The sequence below is a fragment of the Phyllostomus hastatus genome, unplaced genomic scaffold (genome assembly GCF_019186645.2).
Source record: "Phyllostomus hastatus isolate PE091 unplaced genomic scaffold, TTU_PhHast_1.1 phas_contig_34, whole genome shotgun sequence".
NCBI lineage: Eukaryota > Metazoa > Chordata > Mammalia > Chiroptera > Phyllostomidae > Phyllostomus > Phyllostomus hastatus.
This window is the reverse complement of record NW_025333857.1, coordinates 36,383,571-36,406,154: the sequence shown is the minus strand read 5'-3', so window position 1 is coordinate 36,406,154 and position 22,584 is coordinate 36,383,571. Positions and strand designations below refer to the sequence as shown.

Genomic DNA, 22,584 nt, shown 5'->3' with positions numbered 1-22,584 from the left:
TATGGGAGGGTATCACACCCAATGAGTAGCATATGACAGTGATATGAAGGTAACATAATTTTGATTATTACATATTATCTGATACACCTACAACAGTTACAGTTACCTTTGGAAGGATAAAAACAAATTGGCTAGAAAGACCATTTTCTTATCTTCCTATATCTTACTAAAATTTTACTAATTAAAAAAATCATACCAAAACATTAAACATGCTCAGTGGGAAATAACATTAAAACGATAAGACTTCAGTTCAGTATTGATCAGCATATGCACATGAGAAAACTGTCTAAGGCTTGGTAAGATCAACTTAAAGGGGAAGCATCTCTGGTGCTGAAATAATTCCTTTTCTCACCACCCAAAGTGGTAAAACTTTGTTTAGTACAGAAGATATTAGTTGTGGTTCCTTACTACCGGGGCAAAATTAGCCCTGGACTAATGGGTACTTGAGTCCCACCTAAAGTTTAAAAATAAAAACTAAAAGGATCACTTTCTAACATAACTGCATTGGAGAATAAAGTTCAAGAATACATGAAGAAATACAAATATATAAAACATCCAGCAAGGTAAAACTCACAATTTTAGGCATCCAATAAAAAAATTACTAGACACAATAAATTTTTAAATGACCCATAATAAAAAGTTAATAAAAGGAAACATATCAGATGTAATACACATGACAGAATGAGTTTTAATTAGACATCAAAACAAATATATTTAGTATGTTCAAAGTTAGGGAAAAGTCAAAATATTAACAGATGACATGGAAAATACAGATAAAAATGCAAACTGAAATTCTAGAGATAAAAATATACGGATGGAAATAAGGAAAGACCGGACTTTAAAAAAGAAAACAACTATAAGACACAACAATATAAACTAAACAGAAACACACAGGGGAAACAACTGAAAGAAAAAATGAACAGAGCATTACTGAGCTACGGGGCAGATCTAAGACTCTTAATACATACCTAACTGTGGTCAGTAAAGAAGAAAGAAGAGGGGAAAAATATTAAAAAAGAAATTTGAAAAAAATGGCAAAAACTTTCTAAAGTGGATAAAAGCTGTAAATCCACAGATTTGAGAAACTTAAACCCAAGTACAAGAAACATGAAGTAAACAGTACTAAGATTCATCACAACCAAATTAATTACCATCAGTGATAAAAGAAAAAACCCTCTTGAATGCATATAAATATGAACACTTTTCATAAAACAAATGTAAAAGTAAAGGAGATTCTGGTCAGAAACAATGTAATACAGTCAACAGTGGAACAATTTCTTAAAAAGTATGAAAAACACAAACCAATTAATCTGTATTGAATTATAGTGAAAATGAGTTAAAATATAAAAGTGAAATAAAATGAAAATAATTCATGGACAAATTTCATGAAAGATTCAAAATTTCTAGAAGAGTTCACTTGAGAACTAACAGATAACCTGAGTAGCCTTTACACATAAAATAAAGTGAAACTGTATTTGAAAACCTTCACAAAAAGAAAATATTACAAGAAAATTCTAGGTCAATATCACTCATGATGTAAATGCAAATACTCTGAACCTAATTTTAGCAAATTAACCCAACAATGCACTAAATGGTTAATAATACTTCATGACTAACCGAGATTTCACTGGGATTTCACAGATTAATGCAAGGCTGACTGAGCATTTAAAAATCAATCAAGTCTTATTTAATATAACAATTAAAAACCAACCATATTAATATTTTTTAAAAAGATACACTCAATAAACACAGAATCATTTGACCAAATCCTAATAAAAACTATCACCAAATTAGGAACAAAAGAGAGCATTTTCAACCTAAGAAAGGGCATCTAAAAAAAAAATCCCTCAAAACATACTTAATGCTAAAAAGGTGAATACTTTTACACTAAAACTAAGAGCCAGGCAAAAACATCTGCCTTTATGATTCCTATTCAAATTGTACTGGAGGTTCTAACTAGCACAACAGGCAAAAAATGAAACAATAAAATAATACACATTCAGATTAGGAAAAAATGTAAAAATGCCTTTACAGACAGTGTAACTATATGTAGAAAAAGCACTAGAATTAAACAGTGCAAATAGTAAGTTTGCACAAGTTAATATAAAAATCAACTGTACTTCCCCTAATAATGAAAAATCATAAATAAGTATGTAAAAATACCATTTTTGTCCAAATTTTTGAGTAAAAATTGAAAACCTGAGTCTAAAATTTAAATGGAGATGACTGAGAGCAGCCCAATCAACCTCCCAAAAGAACAAAGTGGGACACCTTGTACTGCCCAACTTCAAAATGCAGGGTGAGTATAATCAAGAGAGTGTGGCATTAGCATGAAGATAAACAACAATAAGGCAGAACAGAAAATTCAGAAATAAATCACACAGATGCGGTCAATTTATGTGTGATAAAAGTATCATGGCAATTTGATAGAATAAGGATAATCTTGTTTAGAACAACTTATGGAAAAAAATGAACTTCAATCCTTACCTCATATCATAGACAAAATGGTGTGTGGTATGTATGTCCACATTATAGATAACTATTGAACAACAACATGCAACTGCATGTAACACCATTAATAACAAAAGTTGATACTTACAAAATTATGCCTAATAAAAGAATCAAGACTCCATTTTATACTACATTTCATTTACATAAATTCTATATTGTATAACTAATGCATAATGAGAACATGTCAGTGGATGCCTGGGAATGGGGAGGCAGGGAGAGAGGAAACGTTTTGGGAAGATAAATATGTTCATTACCTTAACTGTGACAAAGGCTTCATAGGTGTATTTCTGTGTTACACTCCACAATTTGAAATGTATGCAGCTTACTGTACATCAATTTTACCTCATTAAAGCTATAAAAACTTTCTCTCACCACATTGTTTAATTAAAACAAAAGGATATATACATACTATAAAACCCCAAATAAAATGTTAATGAGTTGTTTTCTTCAAAATATCCAAAAACATTTTACAAAATGGTCCTATAAAAAATTGCAAGTACATTGAGCCTGGCTGGCATAGCTCAGTGGATTGAGCACGGGCTGCGAACCAAAGTGTCGCAGGTTCGATTCCCAGTCAGGGTACATGCTTGGGTTGCAGGCCATGACCCCCAGCAACCGCACATTGATGTTTCTCTCTCTCTCTCTTTCTCCCTCCCTTCCCTCTCTAAAAAAATAAATAAATAAAATCTTAAAAAAAAATTACAAGTACATTGAACAAAATCCTATGACTGCTCATATTAGAGTAGTACAATTACTGGTAATGAGTCTTTGATATAGGCTGTATTACTACTATAATCTGTATTTTTTCGGTAGTAATTTTAGTTCTTTTTTTTATTAGCACGTAAATATGCACATGACCCCACAAAAAACTGTGTCATTTCATACCTGCACTGGGGAGCGAACTGTTATCTTCTTATTTCCTTCAACTGTATCGATTTGACAAACAATAGATCTTTCAACTCCAGACTCTCTGTGTCTTACAGTGTATAGTCTGCGTCCCACTTTTGTTAGAGGAATTTTATCAGCAGTAGAGTGGTTAGCAGGTGCTAAATTGAATATACATATTTGAAAAATTTTATTATAAATCATCATACATTAATTTTAGATAGATGTTAAGAGTCAGAAACAATAGATGATTTCTTCAAGTTACTCAAGTCTTTGGATTTATCATTATACAAAGGGTATTTCTTTGTATAGACATAATATATATCAAGGGATAGTCTAAAACCACAATGCATTTTCACCACATTCACCTAAAGGTTTCAAAACTTTTTAGCAAAAAAATTTTAATTGAAAAAAATATACTCATTCACTAGTTGGACATAAGGCAACACTTATGAACAAAAATGTTTCATAAACCTTTTCAAAATAACTACTGAGAATTATTATAAAATACAAGAAAAGTGATCTCTGATTTGCTGTTATAATAACCAGAGCCTAATATCTTCAGGCAAACATGGGAAATTATCAAGATAGCTGTAATTTTTCTGTTTTTAATTTTTTAACATGTGACACTTTGTGATATCTAGGATTTGATTAAATAAAATTATATATACATTTATCTAATATACATACATATACTGTATTGGGGGATAAAGTATTATTTACATTAATCCCCTCACTCCAGTCCATAAAAAATGTTAAGTTAAAATTAAACAGAGGTAAAACTGGCAAGGACAATTCACTGACAATGTTCGGACAACACTTGAAACATAGACACAGTTGTGTATCATTTCTTGATTAAGACAGCTGTCAGCTGTCTAGCTGTCAATCTTGGAACTCCAATCCAATGTCTAATTAACCTTTCAAATACCCTCCACCTTAATTGTTTAAATGTCAAAGTATCAGAAAGTGGTGTAGGCAAGGCTTTGGGAACTAACTTCATAATGAGTAGATATGTTATGATAACTTAAAGTTTATTTACTTTCACGTCTCATGAAAATAAAAAACTTCTGGGAAGCAGAAAGGACAAAAGAAATTTTCACCTCAGCAGGCATAATATCAATACCATTTATAAACCCAAAAACTATTACAATGTGCCATTTCCATAAATTCAAACTTATTTTGAATTCATTCAGCTGCACTGGTAGAATACTACTGAGTTATAACAAAGGTGGTTAAAACAACCACCACCAATATCTATAGTCTGTAAAAGCTGAGTAAGAATGAGATCTACTATTTTTCCTCCAAAAACTATCCAGTAGTAAATTACCATTACCAATAAATAAAGCAGTGAATAAAGAAAGTTAGAATTTGGCATATGAAAATATAGTGACCATAGCAACCAAAGACCTGCAAAGGAAGAAACGAAATTTCCAACCTATTAGGAAGGAGATAAAAAAACTTGTAAGATATCATAAAAGAGTAAAATGGGATGTAAAATATAACTGAAAAGAAATTAAAGCCCTAGGAAGATAATTTATCACTTACTAAGAAGGATGAAGAAAAGTTTGCTGCTTAGGCTGGTCATTGCATTGAAATGATCACTGTCTTTTGTTCGGACATAATCCATACTTAAACTCTCCTCATTTTTCAATACATATGATTTTGCCATTGGAACATTGAGTACACTGAAAGAGTCACTTGGTGAAACAGAGATGGTAAGTCCAAGAGAGTTTACAATCATAAATGGTGCTAGATCCCTTATGAAGACAGCTGAAGATCCAGTGGCAGCTTCTGTAAATGCCTAATAAGGAAGAATTATCATAAGTAAAATGAAATGAAATGTGGAAAACTAAATGACAAGCAGAACCTTAATGGACATATGAAAAATAAGTTATTAAAAACCGTTTTATTCAAGAAAAGGAAAGGGTTAACTCAGACTAGGACAGACACATTTCAAGTTTCAAATGTCTTTTCTTACCTTGACTAAATTATTTAACATTACGATACCACATTTGGATAATGTAATGTTTAATTGGTCTTTTGAATAGAAACTGATGACAGTTTTATATTCTGGCACTTTGTAATTTTCTTCTTCAGTATCTGATTCAACAATGGCCTGTTTTGCTTTCTTTTTCATCTAAAATGACATATAAATTATAGAAATATAAGGAAAATTTCTTTCTAAAAGCACAACATAATTTATTTTGCAAAGGACAAACTTTAGATAAATTCCAATAATATTAAGGAGAGCAAAATATTTTATCAGTTCAACTGCCTTATTGGAATTACTTGTATATCAGCCAACTAAGGTCACATAACACAGGAGCAATATTAGAAGAAAAATTCTCATCTTCAGTGATACTAAAATGACAGCCACATTTTAGAAGAAAAAAAATCAAAATTACTAACTGCATGTGGCATCAGAATGAAAATGAAAAGCACGTATTTCACAGCACATGGAAACTCAGAGTGAGAAAAGTCACCCAGTCTATTGCCATGTTATAAAGAGCAGGAAATCAGAGACTTATAAAGTCCAACAACAGCTGCAGGACAGTGCCACTAGAAGCCAGAAACAAACAATACCATCTCCCTCTTTTTAGGATTCACAGATCCAGTGCCCATGTAGATATTTCAACCTAAAAACCACCAAATAAGTTCTTTTACTAAAATCCTTTATCTAAAATGTGTTAAATCAAATTTAGTGATCTAATTTAACATGCCAAGCTAGTCACCTTTGCTGTTAATTTAAATGGCTTTAGACCACTGAACACACCTGTCTGCAGGCTGAATGAATCTTCATTATGGAGGAAACATGCTAGTAATTCCTGAAGTGACTTACTTCAGAAGCATAATTTCATCCACCTAAATGTCCTGATTCTTATGATTACATAAATGTACAACATTTTCCAAACAAAATAATAATATCATTTTCTTCCATATATACATCCTTCAGAAGACAAATGAAACACAGGATACACAATAACCTACAAGATGCCAGTGGCATTTTAATATGAATGGGGGCTCTGTGGCCAGAATTGCACCCCACTTCCTCCACTTTGAAGGTGTGTGTATTACTACTTCAGTGAAGCCCCTCTCTAGTTTCAGTCTTCTTACATTACTGTAAAGTTAAAAACTGTATATTCTTCAGATAGTTGTTATAAGGGTGAAAGCAAAAGTACATCATCTAGACAGTGCTTAGTACATAATAAATGTTACATAATTATTTGTATTAGAAAAAGCATAGGTGGGCATTGATCTTGGGTTTGAAAATTACATTCAGAAGTCAAACAGGGAAGCAGACAGCAAGGTTCACAATGAGGAAACCTAAACTTTATTGTGATTAAAATTAATGTGTTTTCTGCAATGTATACATCCTCAATTTTTGAAAAATTTTAGAATTCAAATATACCTTGATTCCAAGATTCCATGGTCTAAATTCCTCAGTCTGATCAATTTCTAAGGGTTCAAGCAAAGGTTCCCATACACCAAACATTTCATTGTAATAATGCACCTATAGAGAGAAGTTTTAATTTTTTAAAATTAGGAATTCTGGTAATTGCTAAAATGATCTTCCATGTTGTTTCTCACTACCATTCCTTTTGGCTGTGCTATTTCTTCTATATGCAAACCATCCTATTTGCCATTCATTAGTTTCCTACATACACTCACTCAGTCAGCGTTTAACCAGCATTTCCTCACCTGGTTAACTTCATAGTTCAGTCTTCACAATTTAATCCAGACAACACTTTTTTTTAATAACCTTTCCTTGACTGGCAGGCCAGGCTAACCTAAAAACTGTGCTTGTTTATCATATACTATTGACATTTTTAATATGTCTGTCTACCTCTAATGATTTTTCAAAAGCCTTCAAAGGCAAGTAACACAGGATTCAATGCGTGTATGTTTATTTCAATTCTTTGAACTTCCTGGACATCTTAGATTAAGTCCTCTGGAAAATATACAGAATTCTAGCCAGAATCTGAACATCTGTAATCTAGTCAGTCAATTCTATCTCTATTAATATATAACTGTATCAACACAAATAACATAGCAGATTATAAATCTCTATTTTTTTTGATAAAAGGTAGGTTATCATATTAGTTTCCACTAGCTATAAACGTGATTAATAATTTAAACCAAAGTACCTCTGGATGATTCTATATAGATAAATTCCAAAGCAAAATACATTGGTTCAAAGAGATATTTCTTATGTAAACTACTCTCACAAAAATCTGAAAGATCTTAGTGGATTCTCACTAGAATATAAAGATTCTGCATTTTATAAAAGTATAAGATATATCTTTAATTCTTTAAATTATTCTTTCAGAAGAGATTCAGAAAGTTTTCTTTTAAAGAAAACTTAATTCATACATTCTTTTAAATTCAATTTAATTAATAAAAATAAGAATTTTGAATCCAACAGTCTATTAATATATTACATTTAAGTAGATAAAATTAATTGAAATATAGACTTAATATTTAATGCAGACATGTAGTCTAAAAGTAATGTACAGCAGGTCCTCAAATAATGCCGTTTTGTTCAATGTTGTTTTATTATAACACTAATGAGATGTTGTAGGAATTTAACTCTTGTTCATATCAATTAGCTATGGTAAACCTGGTTTTGTTATGTCTTTTTGCTTAAAGCCAAAGAACCTATCAGTGACATTAAGTGAGGACTTACTGTACACATAAAACTGTATCAAAGGCATATATATGTAAACTTTCTTCCAAAAGCTTTGTAAGCCAACATTATACTTATAATGTTTAATTTAAATATTTAAATAAGATTCTCAAAATATTCCATGCATAGCATTATTGTTATAAAACCTAGAAAAAATACTACATATGCTTACTTCTAGCTCCAGCTGACAGTGGAGATTTATGAGGGTACTCCAGTTTTTGCCTTCCCCTGAAAAACATGATTTTGCCAAAAGCATAGGCACTGTTCTATGACCAATTCCAGCCTCAAGAACTAGAAAAATAGAATCAATGTTCATTTTTATTCTCTCTCCTTTGGGTACCAATTCAGGTGTGGGAGCTATGTTTTGAACTTCATTTGGTTCTTCAAGAAACCACATTTTTAAATTCTTTATATCTTTCTTTTCCCATAAATGCGCTGTAGAAGAAGCAGTTTCTTGTGGGATGGTTTCCTTAGTTGTATAAAGTGCTGAAGTTATGGTAATCACAGTATTTATGATAACTGGTGAGACCTAAGGAGAAAAAAATTAAACTAATAAAAAATCTCATACACTTTTAAAAGTACATACTTCAAAAAATTAAAATAAATAAAAATACATACTTCAAAAAAATTGAATATATTTGCTGAAAGATCATGAGTAATTAATGTTGAAATAATTCTATTACTACCATGAAATAGCAAATAAAATTCATTGCCTACAAAACTTTTTTATTATAACTATTTTTAATTAAGATATTTATATGAATCTTATAGATACTAAAATACTTTTAAAATACAGCTTTTTATTTAACAAAAGACTTGCTATAATAATTGCTTATTTCTAGTGTTTATTATTTTTTTAAGTTCAATAAGATCTAAATGACTGACTACATTTTAACTTACCTTTAGTGTCAGAGATTTTACCGATATATCAATCACTTGTGGATCTGTACCTATCTGTGTAGCTTGATAGAATAAGTCACAGGGCTGCAAAACCTATGAGGAAAAAAATCAATACCACTAAATTACCATTTTTCTTAAAATATTTTTATTTAACGACTTTCTTAGTAATAGTTAACTGTATTAAGTAAACAAGCTAGTCAAAATTGTTAAAAAATAGGTGACTCAATAATATACTTCTTAATTATTCTCTTTATCTAATCATTATTTATATTAGGAAGTATTAATATTATCAGTATTAATAAAACAAGTAGTATTTCTTAAATATCCTTAAATATATAAACATAAAGTATATAAAATTTGTATTACACATTTTATTTTACTTACTAAAATAAAAACTCTATTATGGTATTTTTTCCATTATAAAATTACAACGAAATAAATTAATCTATATAGAAAAAGCTACAAAAGATGAGATGGAAAAATTACAAATACTTACTAAATAATCTTTAATGTAATTATAAATTAACTGAGCTTTCCCTGACTGTGGTAAGCAGAATTCTGCTCTCTAGTACCCAGTAACTCATTCCTCCCAAACACAAAATATATTCACCTCCTCCTAGGCTTCCGAACAGTGTCATGCCATTATAGCCCGAAGTCCAAAGTCACATTATCTAAGTCTGTATCTCCTCATACATCTATCTCATCTATCTCTCTCATTGATTCAAAAATCCAAAATCTCATCTCTCTCTTATCAGCTCAAAGTCTAAAACTAAATCAACTCCAGGTGCTGATGAAATTCCTGGGTGTAATTTATTAAGTAAAGCTGCTAGGCTACAATTTCTTTCCCTTTATAAAATTGTGAAACTAAGATGAGTTACCTTTTCCCACCATTCCCAATGTAGAATGGTGGGACAGACCAAGGATGACAATTACAGATATTCCTGTTCAAGTGGGGAAAACGGAAGGTAAAGAGAAGCTACTTGTCCAAAGCGGTTCTGAAATCCAGCCAGGTAAATGAGTTTCTCGATTTGGTTTCAAAGCCTAATAACAATTCTCTGCAGCTCTCAGCTCCACCCTGGGTCATCCTTCCTTCTTTATAAAAGGTAGAACAAGTTTGCAGCAGGCTTTTTCTTCCCCCCAGCTGAGTAGTTTTATCATAATGCCCATATATTGTTGGGTGTTCAAGAGGCTCTCTTCATTTTGTACCCTCTGTTCCCAAGTCCATGCTGGCAGTGTTTCTGCTAAAATAATTTCCTCACAAGGTTTTACTGCATTAGGCAAAAACCACATCTACAGGTATTTTCTAGATACTCATGGCCTCCTCCTGAGATAGCTGAGGTTGATACCCTCACGATTCCTAGAGTTCCTCTAGTTTGACTCAGAAGCTACATGAAAGAAACACATTAATTTCTTGAAAGGGACCTTCGTGTGACTGAACACTGAATTTTTGATCTAAGGTTTAGCAAAAGATTATTTTCTCACACAATCTTTTCTCTATGCTACACTTTGGCAGCCAATTCTGACTTTTAACATCTTATGTCATTTAGAAGGCTAAGAATTATCAAAATCATTAAGTCCTAGTACTTTTCATTTTTCTCACAATTTCTCTCTGTTTTGGCATTTTACTATGAAAAGTAAGACACTGGGTAGCACCTTCAAATCAGGCAGCTGGGAAATCTTAGTTACACATCCATGTTGGTCACTTACACATTCTGCTTGACATAAAACTGCAAGACAATTTGAAAAGCTTTCTGTGGCTACATAACAAGCCATCCCTCTAGTTTCCAATAACATGTCTTTTATTCAATACTTTATTTCTGATAATTCACTGGCAGCATTCTCAGAAACCGTATTTCTACCAAGAGTCTATTCAATGCAATTTAGGCTTTCTCTACCATTCATCTCAAAATTCCTCCAGCTTCTACAGAACTCTGCATACTGCCCAGTTCCAAAGCTGCTACCATATTTTAAATAACTGCTACATCTTACTTCTGGTATTTGTCTCTTGCTGCATAACAAAGTACCATAAACTTAGTGGCTTAAAACAACACAAATTTATTTTTTTTTCTTCATTTTCATGGGATAGGAATCTTGCTGAAATCAGGTCCCAGCTGTTTGTGTCCCTTTCTGGAGGCTTGACCAGGGAAAGGTCTGTGTACATGTTCACTCAAGTTGTTGGGAGAATTCATTTCTTTATGGCCCTAAAACTGAGAGCTCATCTCCATTTGCTTGCTGCTGTCAGCCAGCGACCATTTTTGACTCCTATTAGTCGCTTATAGGTTCTTACCATGCAGCCTTCCCCACAACATGGCAGCTCGCTCCTTCAAGGCCAGCATTTTTAAAATTAGGTTAGGCCCACCCAGAACCTCTCTTTAGTTAACTCGAAGTTAACTGGCTAGTAGCCTAATTATATTGGTTGGTCCTGTCCACACTCAATGGGAGGAGACTATAGTGGGCACATGCAACAGATGGTAGAAATCTTGGGGGCCATTTTAGCATTCAGCCTACACTAACAATAGAAAATAAATCAGAAAAAAATATGACAACCAGACCCATTCTCCAAAGAAATCGCAACTAGTATGTGACTTAAATATTCAATGTTCTTTGTTGAAACTTCAAGGATAGGAAATTATAATCACATTACAATACATAACCCAAGAGTTTCAACATAAAATTTGTGTTATATCTTCATCTTAGGGAAGGGGAAAAAACAAAAACATATTATTTTAAATACATATAAAAAGTTTCTAACTTGAAATTTTTTAATTGGCTTTACTGTATAGCCCATTCCCAAAATAAATAGGGAAGTATGCTCTGCTCCTTATCCAACTCCTATATTTTCAAGTCTAGTTAAGATACCAAGGATTAAAAATGCAGCTGGTCCAACATGTTAATGACAAAACTACATTATAGCCAAACTACATTATGGTCAAGTTGTCCACAATACAGTCCATACATCAATTTAAAGATGCAGAAATATATCTTAAAATAGAATTATTTTCCTACTAGTAATATTTTACTATCTCCAACTACATTCATTGTAATTTTATTGCTATTTTTATTTTTTCTCCTTTCTACTCTAATTCTCACTATATAATTCCAATTTTATATGATTTTTCACTATTGATGCATTATTTTGTTACTGCTACTGCCTCCCCTTTAAAGAAGCGACCTTTAGCTATCTAACCTCTATAGAAGCCTACAAGAGCTCACTATAAATTTCCTACTTCACAGCACTATCTTGGTGATGGGAAGACTGCCCCAAGTTGAGCACCACTGAATAACAAGAAAAAAGAAGTAGTATGTAAGTATAGATGTTGGTATGTGGGAAGATATGGGGTGGGAACCTGTGCTCTTTGGAATCCAGGTTTTCTGCATATGCTAATCCTTCATCCTGAAACACACTCCTATGACTCCCCTGTTTTAGCTCAGTTGGCTAATACCTACTCATCCTTCAGGCATCAGCATAAATGTCACTTCACCTGAGACAACTTCACTACTTACACTCCTCCAGAACAGTTATAGTCTTCTACTATGGAATACAACAACAAATCAAAATACCCTCAAATTTAGGATTAATCCATAAGTGTAAGGCTGGTATGCCACTGCAAAAAGCATCAATGTAATTAATTTATCATAAGAATAGTAAAAACTATTATAGTTTTTTAAAAAGATGGCAGTAAACACTCAGTAAAAGTCTACACTTACTCATAATTAAATTCCTTTATATTAGATATGAAGGATTTCTCAACGCACTAAAGGTTTTACATATAAACTCATAAGAAATATTAAAATTATGGTAATATCACCTCGCTTAGCAATAGGAATGCAATGTGATGAATCCTTATAGCCATTCAAGGAGAAACAAGAATTTGACTTTTGCAAATAATTTTTAGAAAATCTAACATTAATAAAATACTACAAGTCACAAAGCTTAGGAAAGTTATAGAATAAAATAAATTCATGAAAAGAGCTGATAACCATTTACAAAAAAACCCCAAATAAATTAAATCTCTGGATCATAATTTAGCTTTTTTTATAATTTAGAAATTTACTTAAAATTTATTATAAATCCCTAATGGGTGAAATAAACTCAGATAAATTTATACTCTAGAGGCAGCAAAGATGAGCTTATTTCATATGTTAATATTTAAAAAAATCTGGGATCATATACCCTTTGAAAATTAAATAAATTCTCATAGAAAGAAACACATATACAGTAAGTCCTTACTTGGTGCCCTTGATGGGTTCTGCAACTTTAAGTGAAATGACATATAATGAAACCAATTTCACCAAAGGCTAATCAATACAAACAAGTTCCTATGGCATCTCATCAGTGTTATCACAACACATTTAGTTAATAATTGAACTGATTAGCATTACTCTAAGACTTGTTATATACAACACTTTATATACCTTTTCAAAAGGTTCACAAATAAATAGTTATGGGCCCCATAGATGAATGTTGAATTAAGAAACTTTGTTCTAATAGAAAGTGAAAATAATGCCAATTAAAGTTCCTCTAATAACAACTTCTCAAAATGCATGTGGCCAAGAGTGCTAGTTGGCCATAAGTACGCTTCTCAAAATTCCCTATTACCATAGAAGTTTTCCTTGGGACATGATTGCCCAGCTAAAGATATCCTTTTTTAGACTTCGATTTCCATCTATGAAGGGATCAACTCATGACAGAGCAATAATCCACCTACCAATTGATATATCATGTAAAAAAAATTCTGCTTAATAGTATAAGCAAGCTACCAAGGCAACCTTCCCAAGTACCCAACAAGGGGAAAAAGGCGCAGAGGAACTATCTTAAAACTTGGTGGTAGTTTACTGTCTAGTTATTTGTCAAACTCCTTACCCAAGTACTAAACAGAAGGCTACTGTTAGTAGAGTGAAATGGGTAGCTATTTTAGAACAGTCAGCAAAATGAGGCTGAGAAAAAATTATTTCAGAATCTGCCAAAATAGGCTAATAGGGCTCCCAGGTGGGACCCTAGAGAGATACTATTTAATAATGGATATAGATCAGAAGTAAACAAGGCCTCACCAACACTACATTTTAGCCTCCAGTAAGTTCAGTTTCTATTGCCAATAAAGTACAGTGAAACCCTCTTTAAAGAAAGAAAACATCATGAAAGCCTCTATAACATTTCATTATACTGTCTGACATTCAATTTTAAAATACCTGATATAGGAGAAACAAACCCAAAAGGTAAAACAGAAATATAACTCAATTATTGCATTAGCAAAAGTAAACTTTAAAATAATTGTGAATAATTTTTAATAAAAATAGGAAAAAATCTATAAAAAGGACTGATTGTAAAACCTAAAAATTCAGTAATAAAAATTTTTAGAATATTTATGCTTCTATTATTCCTGTAGAAGACTAAACATCTTTATAAGTGTTTTATAAAAGTACTAGGGGTCAGATAGTTAACTTGAAAAGATGTCTTTGAAGAAATAAGTTTTAATGTTATGAAGACGGCCAAGAGGTTGCTAGAGTAAATACAAACGTGAAGTATGTCAAAGCAAATGGCTGAAGTTCAAGTATATTCCATGAAGAAACGTAAAATCATATATCTGAACAAAATGTCTGGAAGGGAGGAAGATGAAAAAAAAGGGAAGGGATAAAAAAAAAAAAAAGAAACTGCAATGATGTCTCAAACAACTGGTAGGCAATCTCCAAGTCCTAAGAACAGTGTGGAATTGACATGGACAGAAAGTCCAAGTAGGGTCTTTAGAAGTATGAAAATGCAAACAGCTTTTTTAGTGAGACTTATTCACACAAAGACATGGTACAATGAGGAACAAGTGGAAGATTGAAAAAGAGTTTCAAAGCAGGTGTAATAATAATCCAGATTAGGCTCTCCAAGCAAAAAGAGAGGACTTTACAGAGAAAGGTTGGAAAGTCTGTAGGTGAAACTCCTAAAGTGGTATATACTAAATCCAAACCAGTTTATAATTAAGTAGACAATTAAATAATGAACTCACTGTAGTGATTTTGTCTTTTCTCTTGTCTGGAAGAAATGGGCATGCTCTCATTTGGAGATCTTTAATAGCAGCAGTCATTGTATTGTTCTCAAGGTCACCCTTCCAACAAATTTCACATTGTGTTGTAATAACTAATGCAGGAGCATCATTTCTTGTCATATCGGCCACAAACACAATTTCAGGATTTTTAATAATAATATTAATTTCCCACTTCTCTTGTTCCTGTACAGGTACTAAAATAGAAATACAAATAAATGAATAATTTAAAATATTTCTAAATCTTTGTTATATATATAATTTATAAAAATTTATTATTAATGGGAAAATGTTATTTTCATTTTAAGTAAAAAGTAAAATAAGGGAATCTTAGATCTCAAAGAAATAGCAACTCTCTTAGTATAAGATTTGAAGAAGCTACTGATATAAGAACATTTAAAAATGTGGGGGAAATCTTGACTGTATAATGGTAGAGCAGAAAACTAATCCAGTTTCTGACTTCCAACTTGATACTCTTTCCACTATTCCACAATAAATAAAATAAGTAAAAGACAGTAACAAACTATAAATAAAACAAAAATTAGAGTATTTTAAGTTAAAATACTATCGTAAATGATGAAAAGGAATGATTGGTTCATTATTTCCCCCTGCTGGTTTTCTTCCAATAAATTTTTTCCAATTACTTCCTGCACAAAAATACAGGTACTTATTATAATAATGGTCTTATTAGTTTTTTAACCCAATATATATTCACACCTTGAAAAATAGGCAAACTGAACATCCCAACAGAAAAGTTTTCCTCTTACATCTAAAAAATAAAGACTTTAATTTATCAATTCACTTAACCTCATCAAATAAAACAGCAATTTTCAATCTTTTTCACCTCATGGCACACAAATTAATTACTAAAATTTTGCAGCACAGCAAAAATATATTTTTTGCTGATCTGATGAAAAAATATATTTGTTGCTGATCTGATGAAAAAAATAGAAATAATTTTAATTTATTCACACAGGATGGTGAATGTTGTGTTGGCTGTTGTCATTTTTTTATTTGACAATCTAAGAGAAAAGAGGTCAGTGCTCCTGGCTAAACAGTCAGGTATTGCATGTTTTAAAAATTCTTGTGGCACATCAATTGAAAATCACTGATCTACAAAGCTAATCAAGGTAAATGCTATTGTAGTACTTCAATTACACAGATATTAAACATTTCAATTAATAATTAACCTTCTTCCTTAGCAGTCCATGCTTGAACATTGGTTTCCACAGCAGTGCCTGTGGTGTAGGCCTCCAAAAAGACATTTGCAACGGTCAGCAGAAATTCCACACTTGCACAGATATACATTTCTTGAAGGATCAAATCAGTCACGCAACCATCTCTGACTTTCTTATACTTTACATCCATCATGTCCTTTTTGTCAAATCCAACTGTCAGCCCTATCATTCTGAAAAACACAATAATAATTCCTGAGTATTTTACAAAGAACTGAACATGCTGATAAAACCTCAAAGACCTTTTATCCCTTTCACTGACAGCCAACAAGCACCTAACGTCATTTTCACAGGAGGATCTCCAGGTACTCTCCAAATAATAGACTTATAAACTTCTGGAGCATAACTGTTTCATAAATTAGGAAGTGTGTCTTTAAGAAATTATCAGAATTTTGAAACTCAGCATAGTTTTTCCTCTCAATTTTTTCATGTACTTCCCATTACAATTTGAATGGATTGATAATAATTGAGGTAATATAGGTTAATTTTTTAAAAACCAAAATAATGCCACTGATTATTTCTATTTAATCAATCTATCAACTGTCCAGCAAGTAGAGCACATAACTGAACCAAGACATTTTAAATGTTGACTGATAATCATGACTCATGAATTAAAGCTTTGAAGATGTTAAGGATCTACCCAGAAAATGAACGTGCAACTTTGGGAATGAGTTTTGTAAAATATATCAATCATTTCCCAAGTAAAAACGCAAAAACACCATTACCTAGGAGTTGCCTTCTTGACATGAGGCCTTTTATCATCTAAAATACAGTTTTTTAATGAAAAGGCAGAAAATGTTGAGTCATCTGTATACATTTTTAAAGTGCTTATTATATTCTCCAACTTAAATTCAGCGAGTTTCAGCGCAGGATCACGAACATCTGTAAAGGAAGTCTGTGGAAGAAAAAAACAATACAAATTTTACACAAAACACAAATACGAAACATTTTTTAAAATATGAACTACCACATTCTCTATCTCCAAAAAACTCACTAATGAAAGACCAAAAAATATAATGACTTTAATTTAAAAATTTATTTTTCACATCACTGGTTATAAAAAAGACAACTCATTTTATAAGGAAAGTGGTTAGAATTATTTTATTATTAAAATGAACAGATCAATAATATTCTCTCACAGAAATAGATACTCTAAAATATACATGAAATATTAATAACTTATCTTTTTTTAAGATTTTTTTTATTTATTCATTTTAGAGAGGGAAGGGGGGAGAGAGAGAGAGAGAGAGAGGGAGAGAGAGAGAGAGAGGGAGAGAGAGAGAGAGAGGGAGAGAAACATCAATGTGTGGTTGCTGGGGGTCATGGCCTGCAACCCAGGAATGTACCCTGGTTGGGAATCGAACCTGGGACACTTTGGTTCCCAGCCCGTGCTCAATCCACTGAGCTACGCCAGCCAGGAATAACTGTTATCTCAATAAACACTTGTTATATCATTTTCATCAAGTGAAAATATATTTCCTTTTTTCCCTCAACTTACCTGTTGAGGACCTGGGCTGTACAGTACCATGGTGAGATAATCAGTTCTGAAACTCATGTTCAGTGTTGTCTTCACTTGAGAGGCACGGGAATGCACTTCTACCACAGCAGCTGTCACTACAGTCGTTCCTTGAAAAAAATTATTAGATAAAATAAAACCCAGGAAAGACAGAACTCATTAAAACATATTGGACACAGATTTAACAGAATTATTAATTAAATGGGTATAGAAGAGAGTTACAGCAGTAATAAAAACAGCCACATGATATTAATTGTTGAAATTGGGTAATGGGCACATACATGTTATAAATGTAGGGTTGTTTGTATATTAGGATTCTCTTTGACTGAAAAAAAACTGTGTAAAAATCTCAGGGCTTTGTGAGAGTAAATTTTATGAGCTAGTAGGTTGCACTTTAAGATAAGTAGGTTTGGGGATCTCCCAAAATGCCAGAATGAGAACTTTGTTCTTGTGAAGCAAAATCACCCCAACACCCCTAATTGACCCAATTCTCTGTCACCAATGCACTAGTATTAATTTTAACCATAACAGTGGTTTCATTAACGTAACACCAATGCACTGGTGTTAAACCTAGAACCCAGTCAGGTTCCACATAGCATATTATAGCCAATATTCAATGCACAGCTTTTCTGAGTTATGGTTCCCTCTCTTTTCTTCCTTTCACCCATCCTCCAAAAATTTGTAGAAATCCATAATTTATTAATGTTTATCCTCTTTTGTCCCCTTTAATTATCTGATACCCCTAATATCAATAAAAATACCCCATCTGGGTTAGATGCTGTACTAAGAATGAAGGAGAAGAAGAGGTAAGGGGAAAAAACTGGGAGAAAAAAAGAATCTATAAGGAAGCTGGGATAACAAGAATAAATGCTAACAAATTTAGTCATAATAAGACTAAGAATTTTGAATCAAAAGAAAAAATCAACAGAACAACTAATCATAAACAATTTAGAGATACTTGAATGGGGTTAGATAATACAAAAAGATTTATAAATATTATTTTATTCAAAACTAGAAATAGAGAATAGAAGGAAAGAACAGTGGGAGGTGTAGGGGAAGAAACAATTCAAGATCAAGAACATACCTCCTGAATGATGTGATGTGTTATTTACTCCACTAGTACCACTGTTCTGATCTTTCATTCCAGCCGGTGAGACATTATCACCTTCATACCATATGTTACCATATAATGTTTTAAAAATAGTTGTTATATCTTCTTGACTAAGAATAAACTGTTAAATAAATAATATTTGCTTATTTCAATATTACTACTTCACATATTAAAAAAGTTCCCATGCAATAAAAATAATTCTTTCACTTCAGTCCTCTACAAAACCATTTTTACATGAGATATTTCTACTAACTGAATACTTAGTTTTAAATAAACTTGTGAGATCTTCAGCACCTTGTGAAACACAGAACTGAATACGATGTCGATACCAATGAAGCTATGAATGGTGAACTATTCCTGTTATGACTGTACTAATTAATTAGTAATTTTAAAACTTAAAATTAAATGTTTAAGCATTCATTTAGCTACACTTTTTTGGTTAGTAAGCAGCTACATTTGTAAATTAGGGTAAAGAAAATAATACATGTATATGATGAGAATCAGTTCATAATGTATTTTACATGAATTCCTTTATTTAAACCTCACAAGTCCTAGATATAAAGAGTATATAGTCCTGATTCTACAAGAAGCTGAGGCTTACATGGTTTAGTATCATGCTTTAATCCACTTAACAAATTTAATAACTAAAAACCCCATGTGTTGGGAATTTAACCTGAAATCACCACCATTGACTCTGTCCTGAAACATGTGATGGTTAATTTTACGTCAATTTGGGTGGGTCACAGTATCTAGATATTCCTAGATGTTTTATACATGTATATACACACACTGCCGACCATCTACAAAATGCCTAGCTGCCTTCTGCAGCAGACCTACTAGAATGACCCACTTAGTAGTCAGCAGCTCTTGTAGCCCATCTTGGCAGACCATATATTTGACCCCTCTTGGACCTCAATCTCAGTGTCAGGAAAAGGCTAAATCAAGTCTTCAAGAAGTCAGTGTTATGCATCCAGGCTATGTGTACACACAAACCCATACATCATATTTGTTTTATTTACCTGGAAAATTCTAATTTAAAAGCCATTATGGAAAAAATTAAAGATAAAAAGACCTATGAGTTTTAAATTAATATATTTAATTACCTCAAAGGGATAGTTTTAATTTCACAAAATTAACAATTTGGTTTTCATTAGGCTTCCTTTGGCTGTACTGCAAAGGTGACACAGGCATATCTTGTAAGATATTGTGGGTTTGATTACAGATAACCACAATAAAGTGACTCACACAATTTTTTTGTTTCCCAGTACATATAAAAATTATGCTTACACCACACTGTAGTCTCTTAAATGTGAAATAGTATTATGTCTAAAATAAAACAATGTGCATACATTTATTAAAAAATAGTCTATTGCTAAAAAGTGCTATCATCTGAGCTTTCAGTGGGTCATTATTTTTTTGCTGTTAGAGGGTCTTGCCTTGATGTTGATGGCTGCTGACTGATCGGGTTGTGGCTGCTGAGGTTTAGGGGAGCTGTGGAAATCTCTTAATATAAGATAACAATACAAAGGATTGTAAGAACTTACTACAAACAACTATATGATAAGAAATTTGAAAACCTGGGTGAAATGAATAAATTTCTAGAAACATATAATCTTCCAAAACTGAATCAAAAAGAGGAAGAAAGCCTGAACAGACTAGTAACAACTAGTGAAACTGAAGCAGAAATCAAAAAACTCCCAACACAAAAAAGCCCTGGACCAGATGGTTTCACAGGAATTTTACAAAACATTTAAGGAAGAGCTAACCCCTATCCTTTTCAAACTATTCCAAAAAATCCAGGAAGAGGGAAGACTCCCAAACTCTTTTTATGAGGCCAGTAAGGTAACAGTGACATTTGCCATATTGATTAACTTCTTTTATGAACAATTTCTTTATGTCATGCAATGCTATTTGATAGCATTTTATCCACAGAACTTCTTTCAGAATTGGAGTCAATTTTCTCAAAACCTGCCACTACTTTATCAGTTAAGTTTATGTAAAATTCTTTAATAAATCCTTTGTGGTCATTCCAATAACTTTACAGCATTTTCACTGGGAATAGCTTCCAATTCAAGAAACCAATTTCTTTGCTCATTCATAAGAAGCAACTCCTTTTATCATGAGATGGCAGCAATTCTACCATATCTTCAGGTTCTACTTCTACATCTAGTTCTCTAGCTACTTCTATCACATCTGTAGTTATTTCCTCCACTGAAGTCCTGAACCCTTGAAAGTCATCCATGAGGGTTGGCATCAACTTCTTCCAAACTTCTGTTTATGGTGGTGATATCTGACCTCTTTCCACAAATCATGGATATCCTTAATGGCACACAGGATGGTAAATCCTTTCAGGAGGTTTTCAATTTACTCCGCCCCGATCCATCAGAGGAATCACTACTTATGGGAGCTATATCCTAACAAAATGTATTTTTTCAATAATAAGACTTAAAAATCAAAATTACTCCTTGATCCATGGGCTGCAGAATGGATGTTGTATTAGCAGGCATTAAAATAACATTAATCTTGTTGTACTGCTCTATCATAGCCCTTGGGTGACCACACACATTGTCAATGAGCCGTTAACATTTTGAAAGGAATCTTTTCTTTTTTCTGAGCAGTAGGTCCCAACAGTGGGCTTAAAATATTCATTAAATCATGTTGTAAACAGGCATTCTGCCATCAGGTTCTGTTGTTCCATTTACAGAGCACAGGCAGAGGAGATCTAGCATAATTCATAAAGGCCATAGGATTTCAGAATGATACATGAGCACTGGCTTCAACTTAAAGTAACCAGTTGTATTATCCCCTAACAAATGAGTAAGCCTGTCCTTTGAAGCTTTAATGCCAGGCATTGACTTCCCTTCTTTAGTTATGAAAGCCCTACATGGCATCTTCTTTCCATACAAGACCATTTCCTCAACATGGAAAATCTGTTCTTTAGTATGACCACCTTCATTAATTATCTTAGCTAGATCATCTGGATAACTTGCTGCTGCTTTTACATCAGTATTTGCTGCTTGACCTTGTACTTTTATGGTATGGACAGCTTCTTTCCTTAACTTCAGGAACCAACCTCTGCTAGCTTCAACTTTTCTTCTGCAGCTTTCTCACCTATCTCAGCCTTCAGAGAATTGAAGAGTTAGGGTCTTGCTCTGGATTGGACTTCAGCTTAACAGAATGTTATACCTGGTTTAATCTTCTATCCAGACCATTAAAACTTTCTCCATATCTACAATAAGGCTGTTTCACTTTGTGATCATTTGTGTGTTCCTTGGAGCACACTTTTAATTTCCTTGAAGAACTATTCCTTTACATTCACAACTTGGCTGTTTGTTGCAAGGGGTCTAGATTTCAGTCCATCTTGGCTTTTGACATGCCTTTCTCACTAAGCTTAATCATTTCTAAATTTTGACTGAAACTAAGAGAGGTGGAACTTTTCCTTTTACTTGAACACTGAGAGGCCACTGTAGGGTTACTAATTTCAATATTGTTGTGTTTCAGGGAATAGGAAGACCCAAAGAGAGGAGAAAACACTGGAACCAGCTATACCAGGGGCCAGTTGGTAGAGGAGCTGAAATACATACATTAATCTATGAAGTATGGCTTCTTATATCGGTGTGGTTCCTGGTGCCCCCAAAACAATTACAATAGTAACATCAAAGATCATTGACCACAGGTTACCATCACGAACATAATAATAATGGACAAAT

General features: G+C 32.6%; 1 protein-coding gene across 3 annotated transcripts in view; it reads right to left on the bottom strand.

Annotated features, from left to right (window-relative positions):
- Positions 1–22,584, bottom strand: part of VPS13A (vacuolar protein sorting 13 homolog A) — a 208,293-nt gene that overhangs the window by 76,407 nt on the left and 109,302 nt on the right. For all 3 annotated transcript variants that reach the window (XM_045840536.1, XM_045840537.1, XM_045840535.1), the window contains exons 35-45: positions 18,848–18,995; positions 17,746–17,873; positions 16,973–17,142; positions 16,203–16,420; positions 14,977–15,209; positions 8,981–9,073; positions 8,253–8,609; positions 6,806–6,907; positions 5,375–5,533; positions 4,942–5,197; positions 3,397–3,557 (exon numbers count right to left, since the gene is read on the bottom strand). In XM_045840536.1, coding sequence (XP_045696492.1) covers positions 3,397–3,557; positions 4,942–5,197; positions 5,375–5,533; positions 6,806–6,907; positions 8,253–8,609; positions 8,981–9,073; positions 14,977–15,209; positions 16,203–16,420; positions 16,973–17,142; positions 17,746–17,873; positions 18,848–18,995 — 2,025 coding nt within the window. The remainder of the gene's footprint in view (positions 1–3,396; positions 3,558–4,941; positions 5,198–5,374; positions 5,534–6,805; positions 6,908–8,252; positions 8,610–8,980; positions 9,074–14,976; positions 15,210–16,202; positions 16,421–16,972; positions 17,143–17,745; positions 17,874–18,847; positions 18,996–22,584) is intronic.